General features: G+C 34.5%; 1 protein-coding gene across 2 annotated transcripts; it reads left to right on the forward strand.

Moving 5' to 3' along the window:
• On the forward strand, window positions 17,790–22,308 carry LOC110265947. Of its 2 annotated transcripts, none has more exons than XM_021109542.1 (2): window positions 17,790–18,685; window positions 21,945–22,308. In XM_021109542.1, exons 1-2 carry the CDS (start codon window positions 17,810–17,812, stop codon window positions 22,035–22,037), a joined length of 969 nt encoding a protein of 322 aa, XP_020965201.1. In that variant the 5' UTR covers window positions 17,790–17,809; the 3' UTR covers window positions 22,038–22,308. The 2 variants fall into 2 exon arrangements, with proteins under 2 accessions (XP_020965201.1, XP_020965202.1); XM_021109543.1 differs by having other exon boundaries at window positions 21,965–22,308.

Here is a 23,112-nt window from a genome sequence, read left to right on the forward strand (position 1 = left end):
ATTAGTTATTTGTGATTTATTTTATTTGTTGATAATTTTATTTTAAGAAAATTATTTTACTAAAGGTAATTAAATAAAGTTTTATGATAATTGGAATTTAAACTAATTAGGAGTTTTATATAATCTTAATTGGATATTTGATATAATTGAAATTATAATTTTAGTAATTGAAAAATAAATAAGAATTGTATAATTTAATTTAAATAAATTCTATTATAAATAAATTATAATTTAAATTGAGTTCTTTATTTTTAGAAAATAATCTATCGAGCATGATTAAATTGATTTTATGAATACTTTAAATTTAAGTCAATTAATATTTTTGTACAATTTTTACTATTAGTTATTTTATAAATTGAAATTAGAGTTTTGATAATAGAAAAATAATGAAAAATTATATCATTTAATTTGAATAATTAATATTAAGTTTAAACTATATTTTATAAAAATGTGATTTGTATGTTTATTTTATATTTAAATTAAAAATAATTAATTGAATTTAGCAATACGTTGATAAACAATGTTCTTAAATATTTTTAATGGAGTACATTTGATTTTAAAATTATTCTACCCTTCAATTTTATCAAAATATATATTCATATCTATCCCTATTACTTTATAAAATCCCTAATTTCTAACACTAATTCCCAAAATTAACTCAGAAACCTATTTCCTAAATTCACAAACAAACCATAACCCTCCCGCACTCTCCTCAGTGCCGTCACCCTCATCACAAGCGTACAGACTCACCCGCTCTCCCTTAGCCTTACCGCAGCATACACACACACTCCTTCTGTCACACACCCACACCTTGTGAACGGAGCTACACCACGTCCAGCCCGCCTCGCCATCGCCGCCGTCATTATTGCCGACGAAAAGGACGCCGTCGTCGCTGTTCAAGGAGGAAGGAAGAACCGCGCGAGAGCCATGGGAGGAGGAAACCTTTGCTGCGTTGCCGCCATACCTCCATTGCCACCGAACGCCGTCAAGCGTGGAGAGAGAGCCAGACACCGCGAGGAAGAAGCCGCTCGTCGCCGTCACAGTCACTGTCGTTGGGCCTGTAAATCACCGCTGTGACCTATGCGAGAGGAATAAGACGCAATCAACGAAGGGAAGAAGGTTCCACCGCTACCGTGTCACTGCTGCCACTGAAGGTCTATCGCCGCCAATCCACGCCGCTGCTGAAGATGGTAAGTCAAACCGTCCTTGTTGCTGGAAAAGACCACCGGAGTTGCTGTTCTGGCTCTGGTCTATTACTTTATTTGATTCTGTTCCATTTACACACTTCCTTTGTCACTGCCATCCTTGTTAACGATTTGATTTTTAGTACATTCCTTATCCTGAATTTTCCAGAGTTGTGTTTGCTCTTGCTTCCTATTCGATTCAAATCCTTTGTCCTGTTGCAACCATCGTTGCTGCCTTAGAAAACTGAGACTGCTGTTATTCCGGTTATTTCTCCTACTGCTACTGCTGAGAAGTGATCAGAAAAGCCACTGCTGTTAGTTCGATTCAAGGTTGCTGCCACTGCAAATTAAAAATAAAAGAAGGCTTTATTGCGTTTGAATATCGAATTTCGGCTAATCGAGGTAGGAGATTTATTTTTAAAGTTAAACTTTTTTAAGTTAGAATGCCTACAGAGTTATTTGGATAAGTGCAAATGGTTAACAATGGTTAAGAATTTCTTAATTGACATGAATGACTTGAAATGCATTTGAAATTAGTTAGTTGTTGTGATTATTTTGAGCCAATTGAACTTAGATGCTGTTGTGAACAATGATATAGTATAATTTATTAAATTGAAATATGCCAAGTTAATTATTGAAAAGCTATCATATGGATATTCGATGAATTGAGTTTGGATTGTTGCTGTAAATGTAATTGGTTTTGTTGTTATGAGAAACTAATTGATAGAAATAAGCTTGGTTTGAGGTTGAGAAATTTGGATTAAGTTTGATGATGTCTTAGTGTTTCAATTGGAGTATTGAATTCAGGTTATGGTTGTGAATGTTTTTGGGCTTTGTTGTGAGTGTTTGAAGGTGTAATTGATATTGGTTTTTCTGATTTTGATGGAATTGTTGAAAAGTTCTGACTCTACTGAATTAGTTGAGTTGTGGGGCTGAAATTATTATTGGAATGATTGAGATTTTTTATTGAAACTTTGGATGGAATTCGTTGATTTTGTGAAATTGAATTATAAATTGTTTGATGAGAGATTATTATGATTTCTGTATTTTGATGGATCAAATTGAAATTGTTGCTGTTGAATTGGTTTACTGTAATGGACTTAGTTAGGGATTAATTGAAGTTGGGCTTAAGGAATAATTGGAAGACTGAATCTTGAAATATTGAACTAATTGCTGAAAATCTGAGTTTTAAAATTAAAAGATAACTTTGGAAGTAAATCAGTTATTCAATGATAATCGAAATGATATGAGAGTAAAGGCTGAGTAAACTATAATAAAATTTGTTGTTGGGATTCAATTTTGAGAAGTTTGAATTAACTATAGAACTAGTTATGATTTATCAAAATGTAAAACTTAATTTTCTGCATTACTTTTAAATGAAGCCGGAGACTTTGAAAATCTATAACTAATTCTGTGATGATCGAAATTGCGTGGGACCAAGTCTGGATTAAGCTTGGGAATATAGGAATCTGGACTGGTGAATTTGATACTTTTTCATTAAGTTTATAATTTATGGTGAATTTTTGAATTATGAATGTCAAATCTGGATTTCTGCAGAATGCTTAACACAGCAGCAACTTGTTTCCTCTATTAGAAATTCACCAGTTTGAATTTTGAAATGGAACTAATTTTAAATGAAACTCTGGTCCTAGTACTTTAATTTCATAAAAATTTAGAATTTTTAGAGTTGTGGTTTTAAAGATATGAATTTTTAAAGTAAGATGTATTATGCAGTAAAAATCAGGTTTTGTTTTCTAAGTCAATAACTTTGAGACTTTATAAATTTTAATTCTGGAATGATATTGAGATGAAACTAATTGGAGGTGAAATTTGAGTATGTTTAGTATATATGATTTAAATTTCAGGGTTTTTCATGTTTTAATAAGTGAGTTATGGGACTTGAAAGAGGTTGTGTTCAATGATTTGTAAAACAGACTTCAGCAGAAAATTACCTAACTTCCAAGCTATGTAACTCCTTCATTAAAAATGGTATGACCCTGGAACTAATTGAAAAAGAAATTTGGATAAGTTATGTTTAACCACATTAATTTTTAAAGTGGTTAGATTTAATTTGGATTTTATATGAAATTTTGAATGTTGTACGCTGCTGCTGTCTTCTGGTTTTAAGGCACTACAAAGAAGTCACGGTTCTGCTTATATTCCCGAAGTTAGAGCCAGCAAAAAATTATGATTTTTAGTTTAATAGAAAGCTTAATCCGAGATGGTCGCATGGATACAAGGTTTGCGTCATTCCGAATTCGTTTGATATTTTAAAAATAAAACTTAAAATTAGACTGCTGATGTTGTTTTGGTGATTACTTGGATATAGAATATGAGAAATAGATTTTCTATACTATTATCAAATGCTTTTGAGAATATGTTGTCGTGGCAATTGTTGAGAAAGGTTTGATGAGATGTTGAGAAAGAGGGAACCCGTAAGGGTGGTTAAGTCCGAGTTTTAGGGGAGGTGCTGTCAAAATTTTATAAAAATCTGAGGTTTTATTCGAAAAGTCATTTTAAAAGATTTGAACTTGAAAAATTATATTATTTGCGTTTTATCTAAATAAGAGAAGAATTATACTATTTAGAATTTGGAATTATCAAGGAAAGGTTTATGTTTCAAGTTTGAATTATTTAAGAAAGGAATTATGTTTTGAATTCAATTTAATATGAAAAGAGTTATGCTTTGGGCTTGAAATAGAGGAATACTTTTCAGGAGTTTGGTATATTTTATAATATTTGAATCCGAATAATAAAGAGAAATGGTTTGAACTAAGATGTTGTAAAAGTGAAAGATGTGAAGTTTGTATAGTATGATTGAATTTGTATAGTATAATTGAACAGAGAAAGAAAGAAGTACTGCCTAAGAATGTGAAAGTGATAATGAATGATGATAATGAGAATGATTATGTGATGATCTGCTGCGTAAAGGCAGTCAGATAGATGGTGGTACGACCACAAAACGTTTTCCAGTATTACACAGCTATTGAGAGCTGTACCTGCAACTGATAACCTGGGATCACTTGCAGAGGATATTAATTCATACACAGCTAGAATGCCGCACCTGTAAGGCAAGGATTGCTTACAGAGAATATGATTTCATACACGGCTGGAATGCCGCCACCTGTAAGGCAGAATTTGCTTATAGAGGATATGACGCATACGTCACTTAGTGAGAACTGTACCTATGCTGACTGGAAAACCATACCCGTTTCAGCTGCTTCGGGTTACGTCAGGAGCGGGTAGAAACCAACAAATGAGCTCATTACCTGCACTAGGGCTAGACATGCATCATCCTTATTTGCGCATCTGCATTTGATTGTGTTTGCTTGTCTTATTTCTTTGTAATTGTGTTGCTTGTCTTGTTGTAATTTGTTTGTATGTTGAATTAAATCTCTTACTTGTATTTTTAGTTTTTGAATGTTTTAAAGAGATTAATAATTGATGTTGTGATTGAGAATTAATTAAGTGACTGAAAAATGATTGATATAATTAATCTTGTCATTGAGATCTGTTTTGAGTTTAGGAAGAGGTGATCAATTAGTTAAAGTAAAGCTAAGAGTATATCCAAAAGGTTTGATGAAATATATTTTCCTTGAGTATGTTAATTATTTGCATTTTATTTCATTACTTTTACGGCATTCCCATTCCCTACTGAGAACATGTGGTTTGTTCTCACCCCAAAAATCCTCCACCTTTTCAGTGACAGGTTCGAAGACATAGTGTGAAGCTGTGGGCGATTATAGAATTTATTTATGAGTTAAGTGTGAGTTAATTTGCTTTCATAGAGTTCCCTCGCCCTTATTGCTTACGATTTTTATTTTATATAGAGGGATAGGATTTGTATCTGAGTTTTATTTGAAATCGTTTGTATGACAGATATTATTATTAATAATTATGTGATTATTACTACTTGGAAATGTTTGATATATGATTTTGATAATCAAAAACAAAAATTTTCTGGAATTTTCCATAAAATAGAAGCGCGATATCGAACTAAATGCTCAATATTAAATAGTTAATAAAAGAAATAGGTTAGTAACTCCTTACTTTTGTTACGATCATGACGTACTGGAAGTTGGGTCGTTACAAATGGTATCAGAGCAGTTCGTTCCTGTTAGAGCCTTGGGAATGGACTGACTATGCTTCATTGCATACTCTGAGTGTCTGTCATGCTTTGTGACTTGTTCTGGTAACAAGAGTTTGAGTTTTATATGCATGACTGTCTGATGATTAACGCTGCTAGTTTACCATTGCATACCTCATGTATTAGGTCTGGCCAACTTAATACTAATGATTTATGTACATGGCAACACTAACAGGTTATCTTAGACGAAATATAAGTAATAGGTAATGCGATTCATGGGGTTTGGGAGTGTTAGAGGTTCTGAAGTTAGCTTCGATTCGACGTATAATCTTTATTCGTGCCATGTTTTTCTTAGTTTCTTTCATTGGAATTCGCTGGTTTGAAATTTCTCCTTAGAATGTGGTTTAATTGTTTCCTAACCATACCTTGTCATTCTTGTATACCTTTACTTGCCTATGAATCTGATTGCTTACGTAACTCTTTGAATATTCATCATTGATAATGCCTATACTTTTGTCCATATATTCTGCTTTCCTTGATTTCAGTTTGAACTTATTTTATTCTAGCAATTTTCGAGGACGAAAATTTTTCTAAGGTGGGTAGAATGTAACAACCCTAGTTTTTGAAAATCAAATAATTAGTTATTTGTGATTTATTTTGTTTGTTGATAATTTTATTTTAAGAAAATTATTTTACTATAGGTAATTAAATAGAGTTTTATGATAATTGGAATTTAAACTAATTAGGAGTTTTATATAATCTTAATTGGATATTTGATATAATTGAAATTATAATTTTAGTAATTGAAAAATAAATAAGAATTGTATAATTTAATTTAAATAAATTCTATTATAAATAAATTATGATTTAATTTGAGTTCTTTATTTTTAGAAAATAATCTATCGAGCATGATTAAATAGATTTTATGAATAGTGTAAGTCTAAGTCAATTAATATTTTTGTACAATTTTTACTATCAGTTATTTTATAAATTGAAATTAGAGTTTTGATAATAGAAAAATTAATGAAAAGTTATATCATTTAATTTGAATAATTAATATTAAGTTTAAACTATATTTTATAAAAATGTGATTAGTATATTTATTTTATATTTTAAATTAAAAATAATTAATTGAATTTAGCAATATGTTGATAAACAATGTTCTTAAATATTTTTAATGGAGTACATTTGATTTTAAAATTATTCTACCCTTCAATTTTATCAAAATATCTATTCATATCTATCCCTATTACTTTATAAAATCCCTAATTTCTAACCCTAATTCCCAAAATTAACTCAAAAACCCTATTTCCTAAATTCACAAACAAACCCTAACCCTGCCGCACTCTCCTCAGCGCCGTCACCCTCATCACAAGCGTACAGACTCACCCGCTCTCCCTTAGCCTCACCGCGGCACACACACACTCCTTCTGTCACACACCCACACCTTGTGAATGGAGCTGCACCACGTCTAGCCCGCCTCGCCATCGCCGCTGACGTTGTTGCCAACGAAGAGGACGCCGTCGTCGTTGTTCAAGGAGGAAGGAAGAACCGCGCGAGAGCCAAGGGAGGAGGAAACCTTTGCTGTGTCGCCGCCATGCCTCCATTGCCACCGAATGCCGTCAAGCGCAGAGAGAGAGCCAGACACCGCGAGGAAGAAGCTGCTCGTCGCCATCACAATCACTGTCGTTGGGCCTGTAAATCGCCACTGTGATCTATGCGAGAGGAAGAAGACGCAATCAACGAAGGCAAGAAGGTTCTACCGCTGCCATGTCACTGCTGCCACTGAAGGTCTATCACCGCCAATCCACGCCGCTGCTGAAGATGGTAAGCCAAACCGTCGTTCTTGTTGCTGGAAAAGACCACCGGAGTTGCTGTTCTGGCTCTAGTCTATTACTTTATTTGATTCTGTTCCATTTACACACTTCCTTTGTCACTGCCATCCTTGTTAACGATTTGATTTTTAGTACATTCCTTGTCCTGAATTTTCCAGAGTTGTGTTTGCTCTTGCTTCCTATTCGATTCAAATCCTTTGTCCTGTTGCAACCATCGTCGCTGCCTTAGAAAAGTGAGACTGCTGTTATTTCGGTTATTGCTCCTACTGCTGCTGCTGAGAAGTGATCAGAAAAGCCACTGCTGTTAGTTCGGTTCAAGGTTGCTGCCACTGTGAATTAAAAATAAAAAAAGGCTTTGTTGCGTTTGAATATCAAATTTCGGCTAATCGAGGTAGGGGATTTATTTTTAAAGTTAAACGTTTTTAAGTTAGAATGCCTACAGAGTTATTTTGATAATTGCAAATGGTTAACAATGGTTAAGAATTTCTTAATTGACATGAATGACTTGAAATGCATTTGAAATTAGTTAGTTGTTGTGATTATTTTGAGCTGTGATTAAACTTAGATGCTGTTGTGAACAATGATTTAGTATAATTTATTAAATTGAAATATGCCAAGTTAATTATTGAAAAGCTGTCGTATGAATATTCGATGAATTGAGTTTGGATGGTTGCTGTGAATGTAATTGGTTTTGTTGTTATGAGAAACTAATTGATAGAAATAAGCTTGGTTTGAGGTTGAGAAATTTGGATTAAGTTTGATGATGTCTTAGTGTTTCAATTGGAGTATTGAATTCAGGTTATGGTTGTGAATGTTTTTGGGCTTTATTGTGAGTGTTTGAAGCTGTAATTGATATTAGTTTTTCTGATTTTGATGGATTGTTGAAAAGTTCTGACTCTATACTAAATTAGTTGAGTTGTGTGGCTGAAATTATGATTGGAATGATTGAGATTTTTGATTGGAACTTTGGTTGGAATTCGTTGATTTTGTGAAATTGAATTATAAATTGTTTGATGAGAGATTATTATGATTTCTGTATTTTGATGGATCAAATTGAAATCGTTGCTGTTGAATTGGTTTACTGTAATAGACTTAGTTAGGGATTAATTGAAATTGGGCTTAAGGAATAATTGGAAGACTGAATCTTGAAATGTTGCACTAATTGCTAAAAATCTGATTTTTAAAATTAAAAGATAACTTTGGAAGTAAATCAGTTATTCAACGATAATCGAAATGATATGAGAGTAAAGGCTGAGTAAACTATAATAAAAGTTGTTGTTGGGATTCAATTTTGAGAAGTTTGAATTAACTATAGAACTAGTTATTATTTTTCAAAATGTAAAACTTAATTTTCTGCATTACTTTTAAATGAAGCCGGAGACTTTGAAAATCTATAATTAATTCTGTGATGATCGGAATTGCGTGGGACCAAGTTTGGATTAAGCTTGGGAATACAGATAACTGGACTGGTGAATTTGAGACTTTTTCATTAAGTTTATGATTTATGGTGAATTTTTGAATTATGAATGTCAAATCTGGATTTCTGCAGAACGCTTAACACAGCAGCAACTTGTTTCCTCTATTAGAAATTCACCAGTTTGAATTTTAAATGGAACCAATTTTAAATGAAACTCTGGTCCTAGTACATTAATTTCATAAAAATTTAGAATTGTTAGAGTTGTAGTTTTAAAGATATGGATTTTTAAAGTAAGATGTATTGTGCAGTAAAAATCAGGTTTTGTTTTCTAAGTCGGTAACTTTGAGACTTTATAATTTTTAATTCTGGAATGATATTGAGATGAAACTAATTGGAGGTGAAATTTGAGTATGTTTAGTATATATGATTTAAAATTCAGGGTTTTCCATGTTTTAATAAGTGAGTTATGGGACTTGAAAGAGGTTGTGTTCAATGATTTGTAAAACAGACTTCAGCAGAAAATTACCTAACTTCCAAGCTACGTAACTCCTTCATTAAAAATGGTATGACCCTGGAACCAATTGAGAAAGAAATTTGGATAAGTTATGTTTAACCACATTAATTTTGAAGGTGGTTGGATTTAATTTGGATTTTATATGAAATTTCGCATGTTGTACGCTGCTGCTGTCTTCTGGTTTTAAGGCACTACAGAGCAGTCATGGTTTTGCTTATATTCCCGAAGCTAGAGCCAGCGAAAAATTATGATTTTTAGTTTAATAGAAAGCTTAATCTGACATGGTCGCATGGATACAAGGTTTGCGTAATTCCAAATTCGTTTGATATTTTAAAAATAAAACTGAAAATTAGACTGCTGATGTTGTTTTGGTGATTACTTGGATATGAAATTTGAAAAATAGATTTTCTATACTATTATCAAATATTTTTGAGAATATATTGTTGTGGCAATTGTTGAGAAAGGTTTGATGAGATGTTGAGAAAGAGGGAACCCGTAAGGGTGGTTAAGTCCGAGTTTTAGGGAAGGTGCTGTCAAAATTTTATAAAAATCTGAGGTTTTATTCGAAAAGTCATTTTAAAAGATTTGAACTTGAAAAATTATATTATTTATGTTTTATCTAAATAAGAGAAGAATTATACTATTTAGAATTTGGAATTATCAAGGAAAGGTTTATGTTTCAAGTTTGAATTATTTAAGAAAGGAATTATGTTTTGAATTCAATTTAATATGAAAAGAGTTATGCTTTGGGCTTGAAATAGAGGATTACTTTTCAGGAGTTTGGTGAATTTTATAATATTTGAATCCGAATGATAAAGAGAAATGGTTTGAGCTAAGATATTGTAAAAGTGAAAGATGTGAAGTTTGTATAGTATGATTGAATTTGTATAGTATAATTGAACAGAGAAAGAAAGAGGTACTGCCTAAGAATGTTAAAGTGATAATGAATGATTATAATGAGAATGATTATGTGATGATCTGCTGCGTAAAGGCTGTCAGATAGATGGTGGTATGACCACAGAATGTTTTCCAGTATTACACAGCTATTGAGAGCTGTACCTGCAACTGATAACCTGGGATCACTTGCAGAGGATATTAATTCATACACGGCTAGAATGCCGCACCTGTAAGGCAAGGATTGCTTAAAGAGAATATGATTTCATACACGGCTGGAATGCCGCCACCTGTAAGGCATAGTTTGCTTACAGAGGATATGATGCATATGTCAGTTAGTGAGAACTGTACCTATGCCTGGAAAACCATACCCGTTTCAGCTTCTTCGGGTTACGTCGGGAGCGGGTAGAAACCGACAAATGAGCTTATTACCTGCACTAGGGCTAGACATGCATCATCCTTATTTGCGCATCTACATTTGATTGTGTTTGCTTGTCTTATTTCTTTGTAATTGTGTTGCTTGTCTTGTTGTAATTTGTTTGTATGTTGAATTAAATCTCTTGCTTGTACTTTTAGTTTCTGAATGTTTTAAAGAGATTAATAATTGACATGATTGAGAATTAATTGACTGAAAAATAATTGATATAATTAATCTTGTCATTGAGATCTGTTTTGAGTTTAGGAAGAGGTGATCAATTAGTTAAAGTAAAGCTAAGAGTACATCCAAAAGGTTTGATGAAATATAGTTTCCTTGAGTATGTTAATTATTTGCATTTTATTTCATTACTTTTACGACATTCCCATTCCCTACTGAGAATTTGTGGTTTGTTCTCATCCCAAAAATCCTCCACCTTTTCAGTGACACAGGTTCGAAGACACAGTGTGAAGCTGCGGGTGATTATAGAATTTATTTATGAGTTAAGTGTGAGTTAATTTGCTTTCATAGAGTTCCCTCGCCCTTATTGCTTACGATTTTTATTTTATATAGAGGGATATGATTTGTATCTGAGTTTTATTTGAAATCTTTTGTATGACAGATATTATTATTAATAATTATGTGATTATTACTACTTGGAAATGTTTGATATATGATTTTGTTAATTAGAAACAAAAATTTTCTGGAGTTTTCCATAAAATAGAAGTGCGATATCGAACTAAAGGCTCAATATTAAATAGTTAATAAAAGAAATAGGTTAGTAACTCCTTACTTTTGGTATGATCATGACGTACTAGAAGTTAGGTCGTTACATGAGGTCTGTGGCAAGAGTATCCAGCTTGCATCCCTTCGGATCAATAGAGCGTGCAGGCGCTGGTACCCGGACAGAAATCCGAGCAGTATATCTCAGGGGTTCCCATATGAGGATTCCGATGGGCGACGTCTCCATGGAGATGTGTCGGGTTAGCAGTTGAATCGACAATGTGATATCACAGCCAGTAGGACAAGCATTCATCATATGCATTTTCTATCTGTTTGTATGCTTTGACTACTTGAAATGGCTTGCCTATTTGTATAACATGCCTATGTACTATTTGAATTATTGTCCTTATATGATTCTACTTGTGATTTTCTTGCATTGTAATTAATTGTGTTTTCTACTGGGATTGAGGAGGTTTGGAAGGCGATGGTGATTGGATCGCATGGAGAATAGGTTGGTGAAGGCTATGGGACAGCGGTGTTTGATTAGAGTAGAAATTCCCTAAGATAGATTACCCGGCTTATTTATGTTAAGGTTTATATAATCATGCTTATCTGTTTTAGTATGCCTTAAGATTGAATCTTGTGATGGATATGGAGCTTAGGATTGCCTTTGGCGTCCCGGGGTCTTATATCCTACATCACTGGGCACTGTTACATACTGAGAACCTCCGGTTCTCATACCATATTTCTGTTATGTTTTTCAGATGCAAGTTGCAACCCACCTAGGTGAGTTGCACTTTTGTATTTTGGTTTTGCCTAGAGGCTTGTATTTGAGAGAACAAAATTGTATAAGCTGTTTTTACTGTCTGGTTCTTTCTGGTCTGTATATGGCTAGCCGGCTTAAACTCCGCGAGCCGTGGCTAGATTCTTATGATATTACACTATTATATATTGATACACCTTATCTATATCTTGTGCTTTAAGTTAGAATCTTTGTTAGTGCGTTTTGCGCTTTATAAATCCTATTTTTGAGGTATATCCTTCATCGGACTTCTAGATTAAACTATTCTTTCTATATATATTATATGTATGAGCTTAGAACTGTCGTAATCTCTGATTAACATTTGCTTTACGACGCGAGGTAAAGCTTAGGCTAATTAGGGTGTTACACTTAACACTCCCTGTTAATTTGATTTGAATTGTGATTAATCTTTATTTTAAACTTTGATGTTGGCTGATTGTGGGTTTGGGACTATTCTTGCAATGCCAATTCTATTTTGAGAAAAATTACTAACCCACTTTAGGCCATCTATCAGTCCCCTTCCCCTTGAGTTCGGCTAATTAGAGTTCTAGGAGGCGCAGACAATTTTTGACGTTTTCTTCTTCAGCAGCTCAATCAGAAAGCTTCTCCGGAGCTTCTGTTGTTTTAATTTTATACAGAAGTAGGATTTGGTAATTTTATAATAATTAAATATGAATTTGATAAGTAAATGTTGGTTTGATTGATTATTAGTTAAGCTTGATTAAATTTATGTTGAAATTTTGTTGAATTATTGTTTGTGAATTGTGGTTCGGCCATGAAGAATAGCCCAGTTGGAGTTATTTTGATTATTTTAGGGCTATTGTGAATGAGAATTTGATTAAAATTGATGAGGTTTGATGGCAGAGAGATTAAATGAAAAGCGGCGAAAAATTGGGAATAGTAAAGCTTAAAAACGGACTGAAAACTCAAGCTGAAAACTTGAAGAATTTTGGAAATTGGGTTCAGTCTTTTGGTAAAGTTATAATCAGGAAAATAAAATTTATATTTGAGATTGAAATAGTAATCTAATAAAAATTTATATTTGATTTACTTGCTTTGAGTTTTAATTCCCTTGCATGCTTATTTAATTTCTTGCATTTTAATTTCTTGCAATCTTAACCCCCTTGATCTCATAGCCAATAATTGAACATTTTATTGTAATTCCTAGGGAGAACGACCCGGGACTTAATACTCCCGGTTAATTTGATTTGAATTGTGACTAATCTTTATTTTAAACTTTGATGTTGGTTGATTATGGATTTGGGACTATTCTTGCAATGCCAATTCTATTTTGAGAAAAATTCCTAACCCACTTTAGGCCATCTATCAAGTTTTTGGCACCGTTACTAGGGAGTTGCAATAGTGTTATATTCTATTGTTATTATGTGAATATGTGAATAGTTTACTTTTGATTGATTGCTTATTTTTGCTAGTTTTAGGAGTTTATTTTGCTTGTTCTTACTATCTTTTGTTTTTATTTTCTTTTTCTCCTATGAATTCTCACCCATTGCACTATGAGTTTGGTTGCTATTGTGTTATAGGAATTGGAAATTTCAATTGTTTGTCACCTAGATGGAATGAAGAGGATCAACAAGAAGATTGGGTGCACAAATTTTGGAATCTCAAAAGTCATGAAAATTGCAAACATGGGTGGAAATTGTAACACCCCAATTACCCTAATCCTTACCTCTAGCCGTAAAGCAAAGGTTAATCAGAGATTACAATAGTCCTAAAGGTTTTACATATTTATATATAGAAAGAAATAATATATTCTAGAAGCCTGATGAAGGATTTAGCTCAAAAACGAAATTTCAGAAGCACGAAACGTTCACACGAAACTAACGCACAAGACTCAAGGTTTAGATGAAAGAATAAAGCATATATATAGATACAATATTATTATAGTCATAGCGAACTAGCCGCAGCTCGCGGAGTTTAAGCCGACTAGTTACAAATAGGAAGATACAGAGGTTTAGAATTTAAAAAAAATAGCTTATACAACCTATCTCTCAAATAAGAGCCTCTAAGGCCATAAAGATAAATGTACAAAAGGTGAAAGAACACTATGACGAAAGTAAAACAGAATTAAACAAGGAATGAACCATACTCCGCTCTCTTACCATATCCGCAATCTCACAAAGTAGATTACGACCTACATCTGAAAAATAATAACAAAGTATGGAACGATAACCGGAGGTTCTCAGTATGGTAACAGTGCCCAATGATGTAAGATGTAAGGTTCCGAGACGCCGAAGGCAATCCTAGAACTTCACATCACATATAGATATTCAAGCTTAGAACAAAAAAAATAAATATATATATAACAAACTTAAACCATAAACCGGGTTATCTAAACTTAGGGGAATTCTAACTAAAACTAATCACACCGCTATATCCCACAGCCCTCACCAACCTAACCTCCGTGCGATCCCATCGCCATCGCCTACCTAACCTCCTCAACACCAGACAATCACAATTAATACAAACAAGTAAAACACAATAATATTCATATACAACAAGTAGTTCAAGAAGCAGATAAGCATGTTATTCAATTAGGCAAACTCAAGTAAACAAAGCAATTAAGCATATAGAAGATGCACACGATGAATGTCTGTCCTATTGGCTGTGATATCACATGTCGGTTACTGCCAACCCGACAGAAAACCCGGTCGACAACTCCCGGATTAATCTCTCTATTGCGCATAAGGAGGAAAATTTTGAGGAAGAGTGCCCTACTACCTTCACCTTTCAGAGGGAAATATATCGAGGGAGAGTGCCCTACCACCTTCCTCTGGTTGTCGCATAATTTCGAGGGTTAGTGCCCTACCATCTTGCAATCAGAGAGAAGTCGCATTTTCAGGAGGAATAGTTCTGGGGGATAAGTGCCCTACCACCTTCTCCTTTCAGAGGGAAATATATCGAGGGAGAGTGCCCTACCACCTTCCTCTAGTTGCGAAAAGTATGAGTGAGAAGCCTAACTTCACTCTCACATCCGAACGTAGGCGGGATTCTGCCACAGCCCCTACGACGGATAATAATGCATATTATAATTACATATTCAATCTCAGAAGCCACTCCTCATAACATACTTCCACTCATACTCATTCCATCAACTTAGCCATTCACCATTTTCACTACTCTTCCTTCTCTCTCAACCAAACTTAACATCAATACATCAGAAATCTAAACCACCGTTCTCTAACTTTTCAATATAATCACCAACTAAAACCCTTAGCCTATTTCCTTTATCCCCATACTCAAATCTAAGCCCAAAAGCCTTAAAAGGGTGTTATAGAAGCTTACGACCTTGTTGGGAAGGTGAAGTAGTTGAAAACAAGGTTTAAAATTATAAAATAGGGCATGTGTGTCCGCACAGAGGTGTGCGTGCGCACGCCCAGGCAAATTTTGAAAGTGTGCGTACGCATAAGGGTGTGCGTACGCACAGGTACTAAAATATACAAGCCTGTTCACTCGCACAAGCTGTGCGAGCGCCCCCAACAGACGACCCTTCCCTACTTGTGCGTGCGCACAGGGCTGTGCGTCCGCACAGGTCATAATTCTTCATTGATGTGCGCACGCACAACCTATGCTAGTGCTGCCACCAGAGCCCTTTCCCCTGCCTGTGCGTACGCACAGGTCCGTGCATCCACACAGAATAACATTTTTGCAGAGTTGTGCGTGCGCACATATCAGAAAATCTTAAAATTCTGCAACTTTGCAGAATTTCAGATTTTTAACACCAACTTTGAATGATCATAACTTCCTCTACAAAATTCCAAATTTCACAAACTTTATATCGATTTAAAGTGTTTTCAAAGATCTTTAATTCTAGACAAATTTCATCAGATTTTAAAAATCGAGGCAAAAGTTATGATCAGACAAATTTCACAAAAAATCTATTTTTACCAAAAGCCTCAAAACTCCAATTTTTCCAAAACTCACAATTCAAAATCAAACCAATGACAATCCAAACATTACCAAAACAACATAAAAGCCCATACCCTCCTTTTTCCAACTCAACCATCCATAATCCCAATTAGACTACTCAATACCATCAAATTTCTTACTCATCAACATCCAAAACCATCATAAATAATCTTTAACCAACATCAAACATCAACAACTATTTCAAAGTCTTCATCACTTAACCTCAACATTAACAATCATTATCCATACTCGTATTACCACACTCAACATACACACTCACCAACATCAACCAACATCACAATTATAATTAGCACCAATAACATCAATATTCCCCATCAACCTTTATAATCATTAAATACCAACGACATCATTATTCATCATCAACCCTTAAATACCAACAACCTCATCAACAACACTAATCATCAATACTCATTAACACCACAATTCCCAATAATCATCCTCAACCACAATAATCCAATACAACCCACAATTATCATCAATTCACATATAAATATTCATACACCAATAACATTCAATCCTATCTTAGGGTCAACTAGCCTAAGTGTCCATAAATATTACATATTACATAAAGAAAACTAAAACCATACCTTGGCCGATTTCCAAAATGTTCCAAACATCAAAATGAAGCCACCAAGCTTGCTCCAATGCCTCAACCAACTCCAACCAACACCAAAGCTCAAACTAACAACACATATATCACCAAAATCAAAATCTAAGATACATAAAACAACTAAACACAATGGTTTAGTGAAACCTTACCTTATCCAACGTGAGTAGGGGTAAAATCCATCAATTATCCACTACTAGAGATCACCTAAACAAGCAAAATGATAAAATCTACTCAAAAACTAAACCCAAAACGAACAGAACTTAGGGCACGAAACTGGAGCATGAAGAGAGAGATCTTACCAAATTTCTTTAGATAAAAAGGAAGAGCTCGTCGAGAGCTTCGCGTGGCCATAAACAGTTCGTCAATTAAAGCTCCGTAGCTCAAGATATGGCTCCCGAAAAATGGAGGTGAATAATGTCACTTCCTTCTTCCTCTCTTCTTTCATAACTAGCGCCCTTTTCTTTGTGGGTTGTTGAAAATGAGCTTATGGCTCAATGGCTCATTAAAGAGTGCTTTTATATGTTGGGTTTTGGGCCCAATTTGGGCCCGATCTAACCCGTTAGCGTTTTTAGCCCGTTCGGCCCAACTTTGGGCCAAACCTTTAACACTAACGCCCGGTTTTCCATTCCTAATATGTTTCTAGGATTTTCGACTGTTTTCACTTTTTCTCGCACAGAACCAGACAAACTTAAACCGGTTTAACCGATTCAACTGCCGATTCGCGATTTTTCACGATTTTTCGCAGAAAACACATTTTCTGACTCAAAAGGACTTACTGAGTCCGAAAATCATATTTAAATCCCCAAATTCTCATTCTAACTTTCCATAACTTAATTTGGGTATTTAAATTATTTTATTCGTGAAAAACCCGATTCTTACAGAAATTATAGGAAGAGTGGAAGCACAAACCTCCTTGATGGAAGCTTCCCCAATTGTCTAACTTAAAGACAATAAAAAGAAGTACTTGGTGGGAGACACCCTACCATGATAAAACTTTCTAACTTTCTTCCTTTATTTCGTTCTTGTAAATATGTCTCTTGGTTGTTAGTTTGACTTAATAGATTTTTGTTTCAAAATGCATATTTGAATAATTAGTAATTTTGTTTAAATTGCCTTTCTGACTTGAATTACATGTTTAAAATTTTTAATTAGTTTTTGAATGGTTAAAACAGTTTTGATAAATTTTTGTTTTGAAGTGCATATTAAAAGTGCTTTGAATAGTGTATGATTTTAATTTAAAAAATAAAATTTTGCACAATTTTAAAAGTAATGTAAATAGTTACATATTTTTATTAATTTCTTATTTATATGCATTTTGAAGTGTTGGGTGAAACTCAATTTTAAAAAAAAAATTCAAAAAATCACTTAGTACGTACGCACATGCTAGTGCGTATGCATGCACGTCCTCTCACAGCGTTCGCACAGAATGTGCATACGCACAATTGCCCATTTTCCCTTCTGTGCTTACGCCTAGGAGGTGATGCGTATGCACAAATACGAGGTTCCATCTCTTCTCGCGTCACTTCCTCTTCTCCTTCCCTGCTTCACCATCACACCCAGCTCCGACGCAACATCACCCCTCCTCTTTTTCACTGTCTCACCCTACCGAACCGCCGTTTCCTCTCTCCCTCACCACTGTCTCCAGTCTCCACCACCGACGAACCCCCTCTCCCTTTCCTTCTCTCCTTCCTCAAACACGCAACCTCTTTGTTTCCCTTCACCTCCGCCCATCCCAGAACCCACAGCGCTAGCTCCTCCACGCCGTCGTCCACCATCACCTTCGCGTCAACCACCTCCACCACGCCAGCAACCCTAATCGCGGTCCTCACCTCCAGCCACCGCCGCCTGCTCAGAACCGCAATCATCACAGACCCTATTGTCGCGTTTCCTCTTCTCCCTTACCATCGCCTCCGTCAAAACCCAGAGCAGCGGTGGCTAGATTCCCCTCTTTCTCCCCTCTCTCTGACTGGCGAACCTGGACCATCGTCGCCTTCCGTTTCAACGCCGCCGCACATACCCATCGCACAGCCCCCCTTCTTTCTTCTTTCCCCTGACCACCATTCCCCTCCCCCTGTTCTCTCGATTGCCTTCGAACAGCAAGAACAGGGCGTCTCCCCTGTTTCTCAGCCTTGCAACGCAGCGCTACCGTTCTTTGCCGCTTCAGTCTCTGAGTATCACCGCTGGTGCCGCCACTTTGGCTGGCCGCTTCCACCCTTCCTTCCCCTTCCCTTCCTCTGCTCTGATTCTGCTTCCCAGGTTTAACCATTTTCTTTTTCCTTTATTTTGTTCTGTTTCGTTTATCATATTACAGCTAGTTAGGTCATTTTGTTTAGCTTAATTTAGTTAGTTTATGCCTGTTTAGTTGATTAGGGTGTTAGAGAATCTGGCGTGGATAGTTGATGTAGGTCTGTAATTATGATTGCTGCTGCTGTTCAGAATGATTTTCTTTCTTCCCTGAATGCTGCCATGGATGAACTTGTTTATTGTGCTGTTTTGGTGTTGAATTCTAGACTTGTGATTGCTGTTTATTGTATTTTTGTTTATTGTCCAAAATAGATGCTGTGAAAGTGTTACTGTTTCATTAATTTTTCTTGGTTTGTTGTTGCTGAGTGCTGCCCTACTTGTTGCTTGGTCCATATTATATGAACTGCAATGATTTCAGTTTGTGAAACTGGTTAAGTCATATGAATTCTTTTTACTGCTTGCTTGAACCTGGGAAACATGCTATTTACTGCTGCTATTTGGGAATGACTGATTTTATATTTGTGATTGGTTTGTTTGTTGTTAGTGATGAATTGCCCCTGTGTTAATTTGGTTTGTTGATGCTGCTGCATAGTTGTTTATTACTACTTTGTTCTTGCTGATGGCTGTTATTTGGAATGCACAAGTGCTGGTTTGCTTATGCAGTGATGATCTTGACCAAATTCTGAATTTAAGATCTTATTGCTGCTGATTTCTTGTTTCAAGTTGAACTTCATTCTTGGATTGAGCTATGTGTAATTGTTTGAATTTTTATTACTCGTAATTGATTGCTGAATTCAATGAAGGAATGCTGACTGAATCAGTTACTGTTGTTCCTTGTGCTGTTTTGGTGCTATGTTTTTAGGCCATTATTTTTCTGTTATTTGTCTAACAAAAAGAATGCTGCTGCCTGGTTATCTGTTTTTGCTGAGTGCTATTGGCTGAGTTTCTGGTTAAATTTGCACTTCATTGTTGGATTCAATTATGCTTAATTGTTTGAACTCATGCTGCTTCTGGAATGGTTATTGAACTCAATGAAAAGAATGCTGCTTGATGCTGTTGGTTTAGTTTAAATTGTTATTGATGTTATGTTGCTGTTTTATTGATTTACTTTTGTGCTAAACTGGATTGTTTGATGCTGCTACATAGTTGTATTACTGCCTTATTCTTGTTAAAGGCTTCTGCTAGAATGATGCTGATTTTCTTGAATTTGAATTCAATTGTCAATTGCACCATTTCAATTTTCCATTTTGTTCTTGCTTCAAGATTGATTGCTGCTGTGTTCGTGCTGATTGCCATTGTTTGGATGAGTCCAGAATGTTATTTGTGCAGTCATGAATTTTGAGAATTTTTGTTTTAATTTGAACCTAATCACTTGATTCAGTTAGTTGCATTTGTCTGGATTCATGCTGCTTGCTTGTGGAGTAGTTATTGAATTCAATGGAAAGAATCCTGACTGAATCAATTACTGTTGTTTTTTGTTGCTGTGCTTTTGTTCATGGCTGTTTGGGATGAACCAGCTGCTAAATATTGTTGATGGTTGCTTGTGTAGTGATGATTTTTGCTTAATGTATGAATTTAAGTTGTTTTTGCTGCTGTTTTGTTCCAATTTGAACTCAATCACTTGATTCAAGATGCTTAGTTGTTTAAATTCATGTTGAATACTTGTGATTGGTTGTTAAATTCAAAGAACAGAATGCTGCCCTGTTGTTAATTATTGCTTTTTCTTGTTGGTGGCTGGTTTTTGAAACGAACAATCCCTAGCTATGGCTGTTGCAGTGATGATGATCTTGATAAATTTATGAATTCGAGTTGTTATTGCTGCTGGATTGTTCATTATTACTGTTTTGATGCTGTATGTTGGGCCATTGATTGCTGTTTTGTTGCTGAATGATGCTGCCTTTCTTCAATTTGAATTAAATTGTCAATTGCTCAAGTTCAATTATCCATTTTGTTCTTGCTTCAAGTTTGACTGCTGCTGATTTTTCAATCCATGTTGGCTCATTTGCTTACTTCCCATGCTTACATATCTGGTTTTGGTGTTTTTAATTGTCAATGAACTCATATGGAATCTGAATTGATTGATTGAGTTTGGGAAATAGCCAATTTGCTGCTGAAATGCTGCTGGATTTTTCCTAACCTTGTTTCATTAAATGACATTGTTTTATTTGGTCCAACAAGATTCTATTTGACGGATTTCTGTGTTAATAGAATCTTGTTTGCTAAATGGTTTTGGAAAACTCCTCAAGAACTTCTTTGAAAGTTTTGGTCATGCTTCTAACTTTCTTTGCTTGCTTGTGATGCTAATTTACTTCTATGCATTGAATAGTTCAAGTGAATTTTTAAATTGACCATAAGCTTGAAATTCTTTGGAAAATTTGAGACTCTTTTGCATAAACTCACACGTTTGAAGGTTTTTAATCTATGTGGCTGATTTGATTCATTCTATTCATGCCTAATATTAAGTCACATAGATCATGAGGTTTTCAATTCTTGTTTCAACTTGTGACTTTCATGCCTCATTGGAATTTGGTGTTTGAATGTTCTTTAGCTTGTTTCTCTATGTTTCTAACTTTGTCAATGCCAAATTGTTTTAATTTATGCCAATTACTTGTGATTGATATTTACTTGATTATGTGCTCTACACATATATGTGCATTACTTGTTTTGGCATCTTGAATTTTTTTCAGAAGTGAATAGAAACTTGCTTGTTTTGAAATTTTTGAAACTTTTTAGAATTAAGGAACTTGTGATTATGCACCTAACTTTTGATTTTTCTTCCATTCTTTTTACTAACTTTTTCTTTCTTTTTACATAACGTTTAACCTTTGTTTTCTTTTTCAACTAACTTTTTCTTTTTCTTCACCTAACCTTTAATTTTTCTTTTCCTTTTCAACTAACATTAATTTCTAACTTTTCATAACTTTTGACATTTTCTTTTCTTTTTCAACTAACTTCTTCTTCTTAACATAACTTTTGACTATCTTTTCTTTTTTTTCATTTTCAACTAGCTATTTTCTTTTTACTCACATAACTTTTAACTTTCCTTTTACCTTTCAACTAACACTAACTTTTTAACGGTTTCCTTTCTCTTCGTGCATAGCAACAATGCTCCTTTCTTCTCTTTACCTTTGATAAACAAGTTAGTTATCTTGGATTGATTGGAAGTTTCTTCTGATTACTTTCAACTTGAATCTCATGCATGTTTCCATTCAAATTTTTATTATCTGTTCACTTCATATGCTGTTTTGTGACTTGGTTCTTCCTTTCTTAGCACCACCATCGTTCTTGCAGCCATTCTATCACCCGAGACCCACCAGCAGACGGAAGAGCCAATGATAGCAACGATTCTTTCCACTCCGCTTGATCTGAGCACTGAGGACGGTGCTACATCTCAAGTGTGGGGAGGTTGTTCATCTTCAGCAAGCATATTTTGGGTGAAAAATTCCATTTCCGAACACTTTTAGTTTAGTTTTTTTTTGTGCTTTTTAGTTGTTTTGTATATATTTTATCTTTTTGAAAACCTTTTTGCTTAGTTTTTGCACTTTCTTAGTTTATTGCACATTTTAATTTTGCTTGTACATAACCTAGTATTATATTATAGTGATGCATATCTTTACATTTTGCTTTTGATTTTAGCATTTCCATATGCTTTTTAGTTTTTTAGCTATGATTGTGATTTGGGATGATGTGATGATTGCATCTAGTTTGATATCCTATACTCTTGTTATCTTGGTTTGATTGAAATTAGGAATTAAACTTAGGATTTTTGACCTTTTCCATCCAATCACACTATATACATATATAGAATAAATGTTAGTCAATTTAATGAAATTTCCAAGAAACTTACTTTTTATAAAGGGCATCGAAATTCAAATTGAATTGAGTTGAAATTTTTCATTGAAACTTGCATGGTTTATACATTATGGAATATGGTTTTTGAGTTAAAGAACATACAACTTGTGAGATTCTGAGCCTTATTGTGTGGTTGCATTATCCAACCACTTACTTTATTCTTCTGTGTTGCTCTTCTCTATGATTTCAATCTTTGGTTCTATATGTCCATGGTTTAATGTATATTTATGCATTTATGTGATTGACAATGGTCGATTTGCATAAAGGTTAGGAATTCGATTATCAAAATGGAATTGGCGTTGTGAGTATAGTCCTAACCCAACAAATTGACCGTCAATCAAATGTTATCACAATACAAAACAAATTATAACCGAGAGTATTTAGCTCCCGGGTTGTCTTCCCTAGGAGTTGCAATGAAATATACAATCATTGGCTATGAGAGAGAGCATGGGGAATTGGGAATGAAGGCAAGAGAGCAAGAAATGTAAATAGCAAGAAAGTAAATGAACATGTAAGGAATGTAAATGGAAACTCTTAGCAAAAATTGGGGAATTTAGGATTCCTATCCTAGTTATGGACCACAAACA

This window comes from Arachis ipaensis, chromosome B08, assembly GCF_000816755.2.
Source record: "Arachis ipaensis cultivar K30076 chromosome B08, Araip1.1, whole genome shotgun sequence".
Classification (NCBI taxonomy): domain Eukaryota; kingdom Viridiplantae; phylum Streptophyta; class Magnoliopsida; order Fabales; family Fabaceae; genus Arachis; species Arachis ipaensis.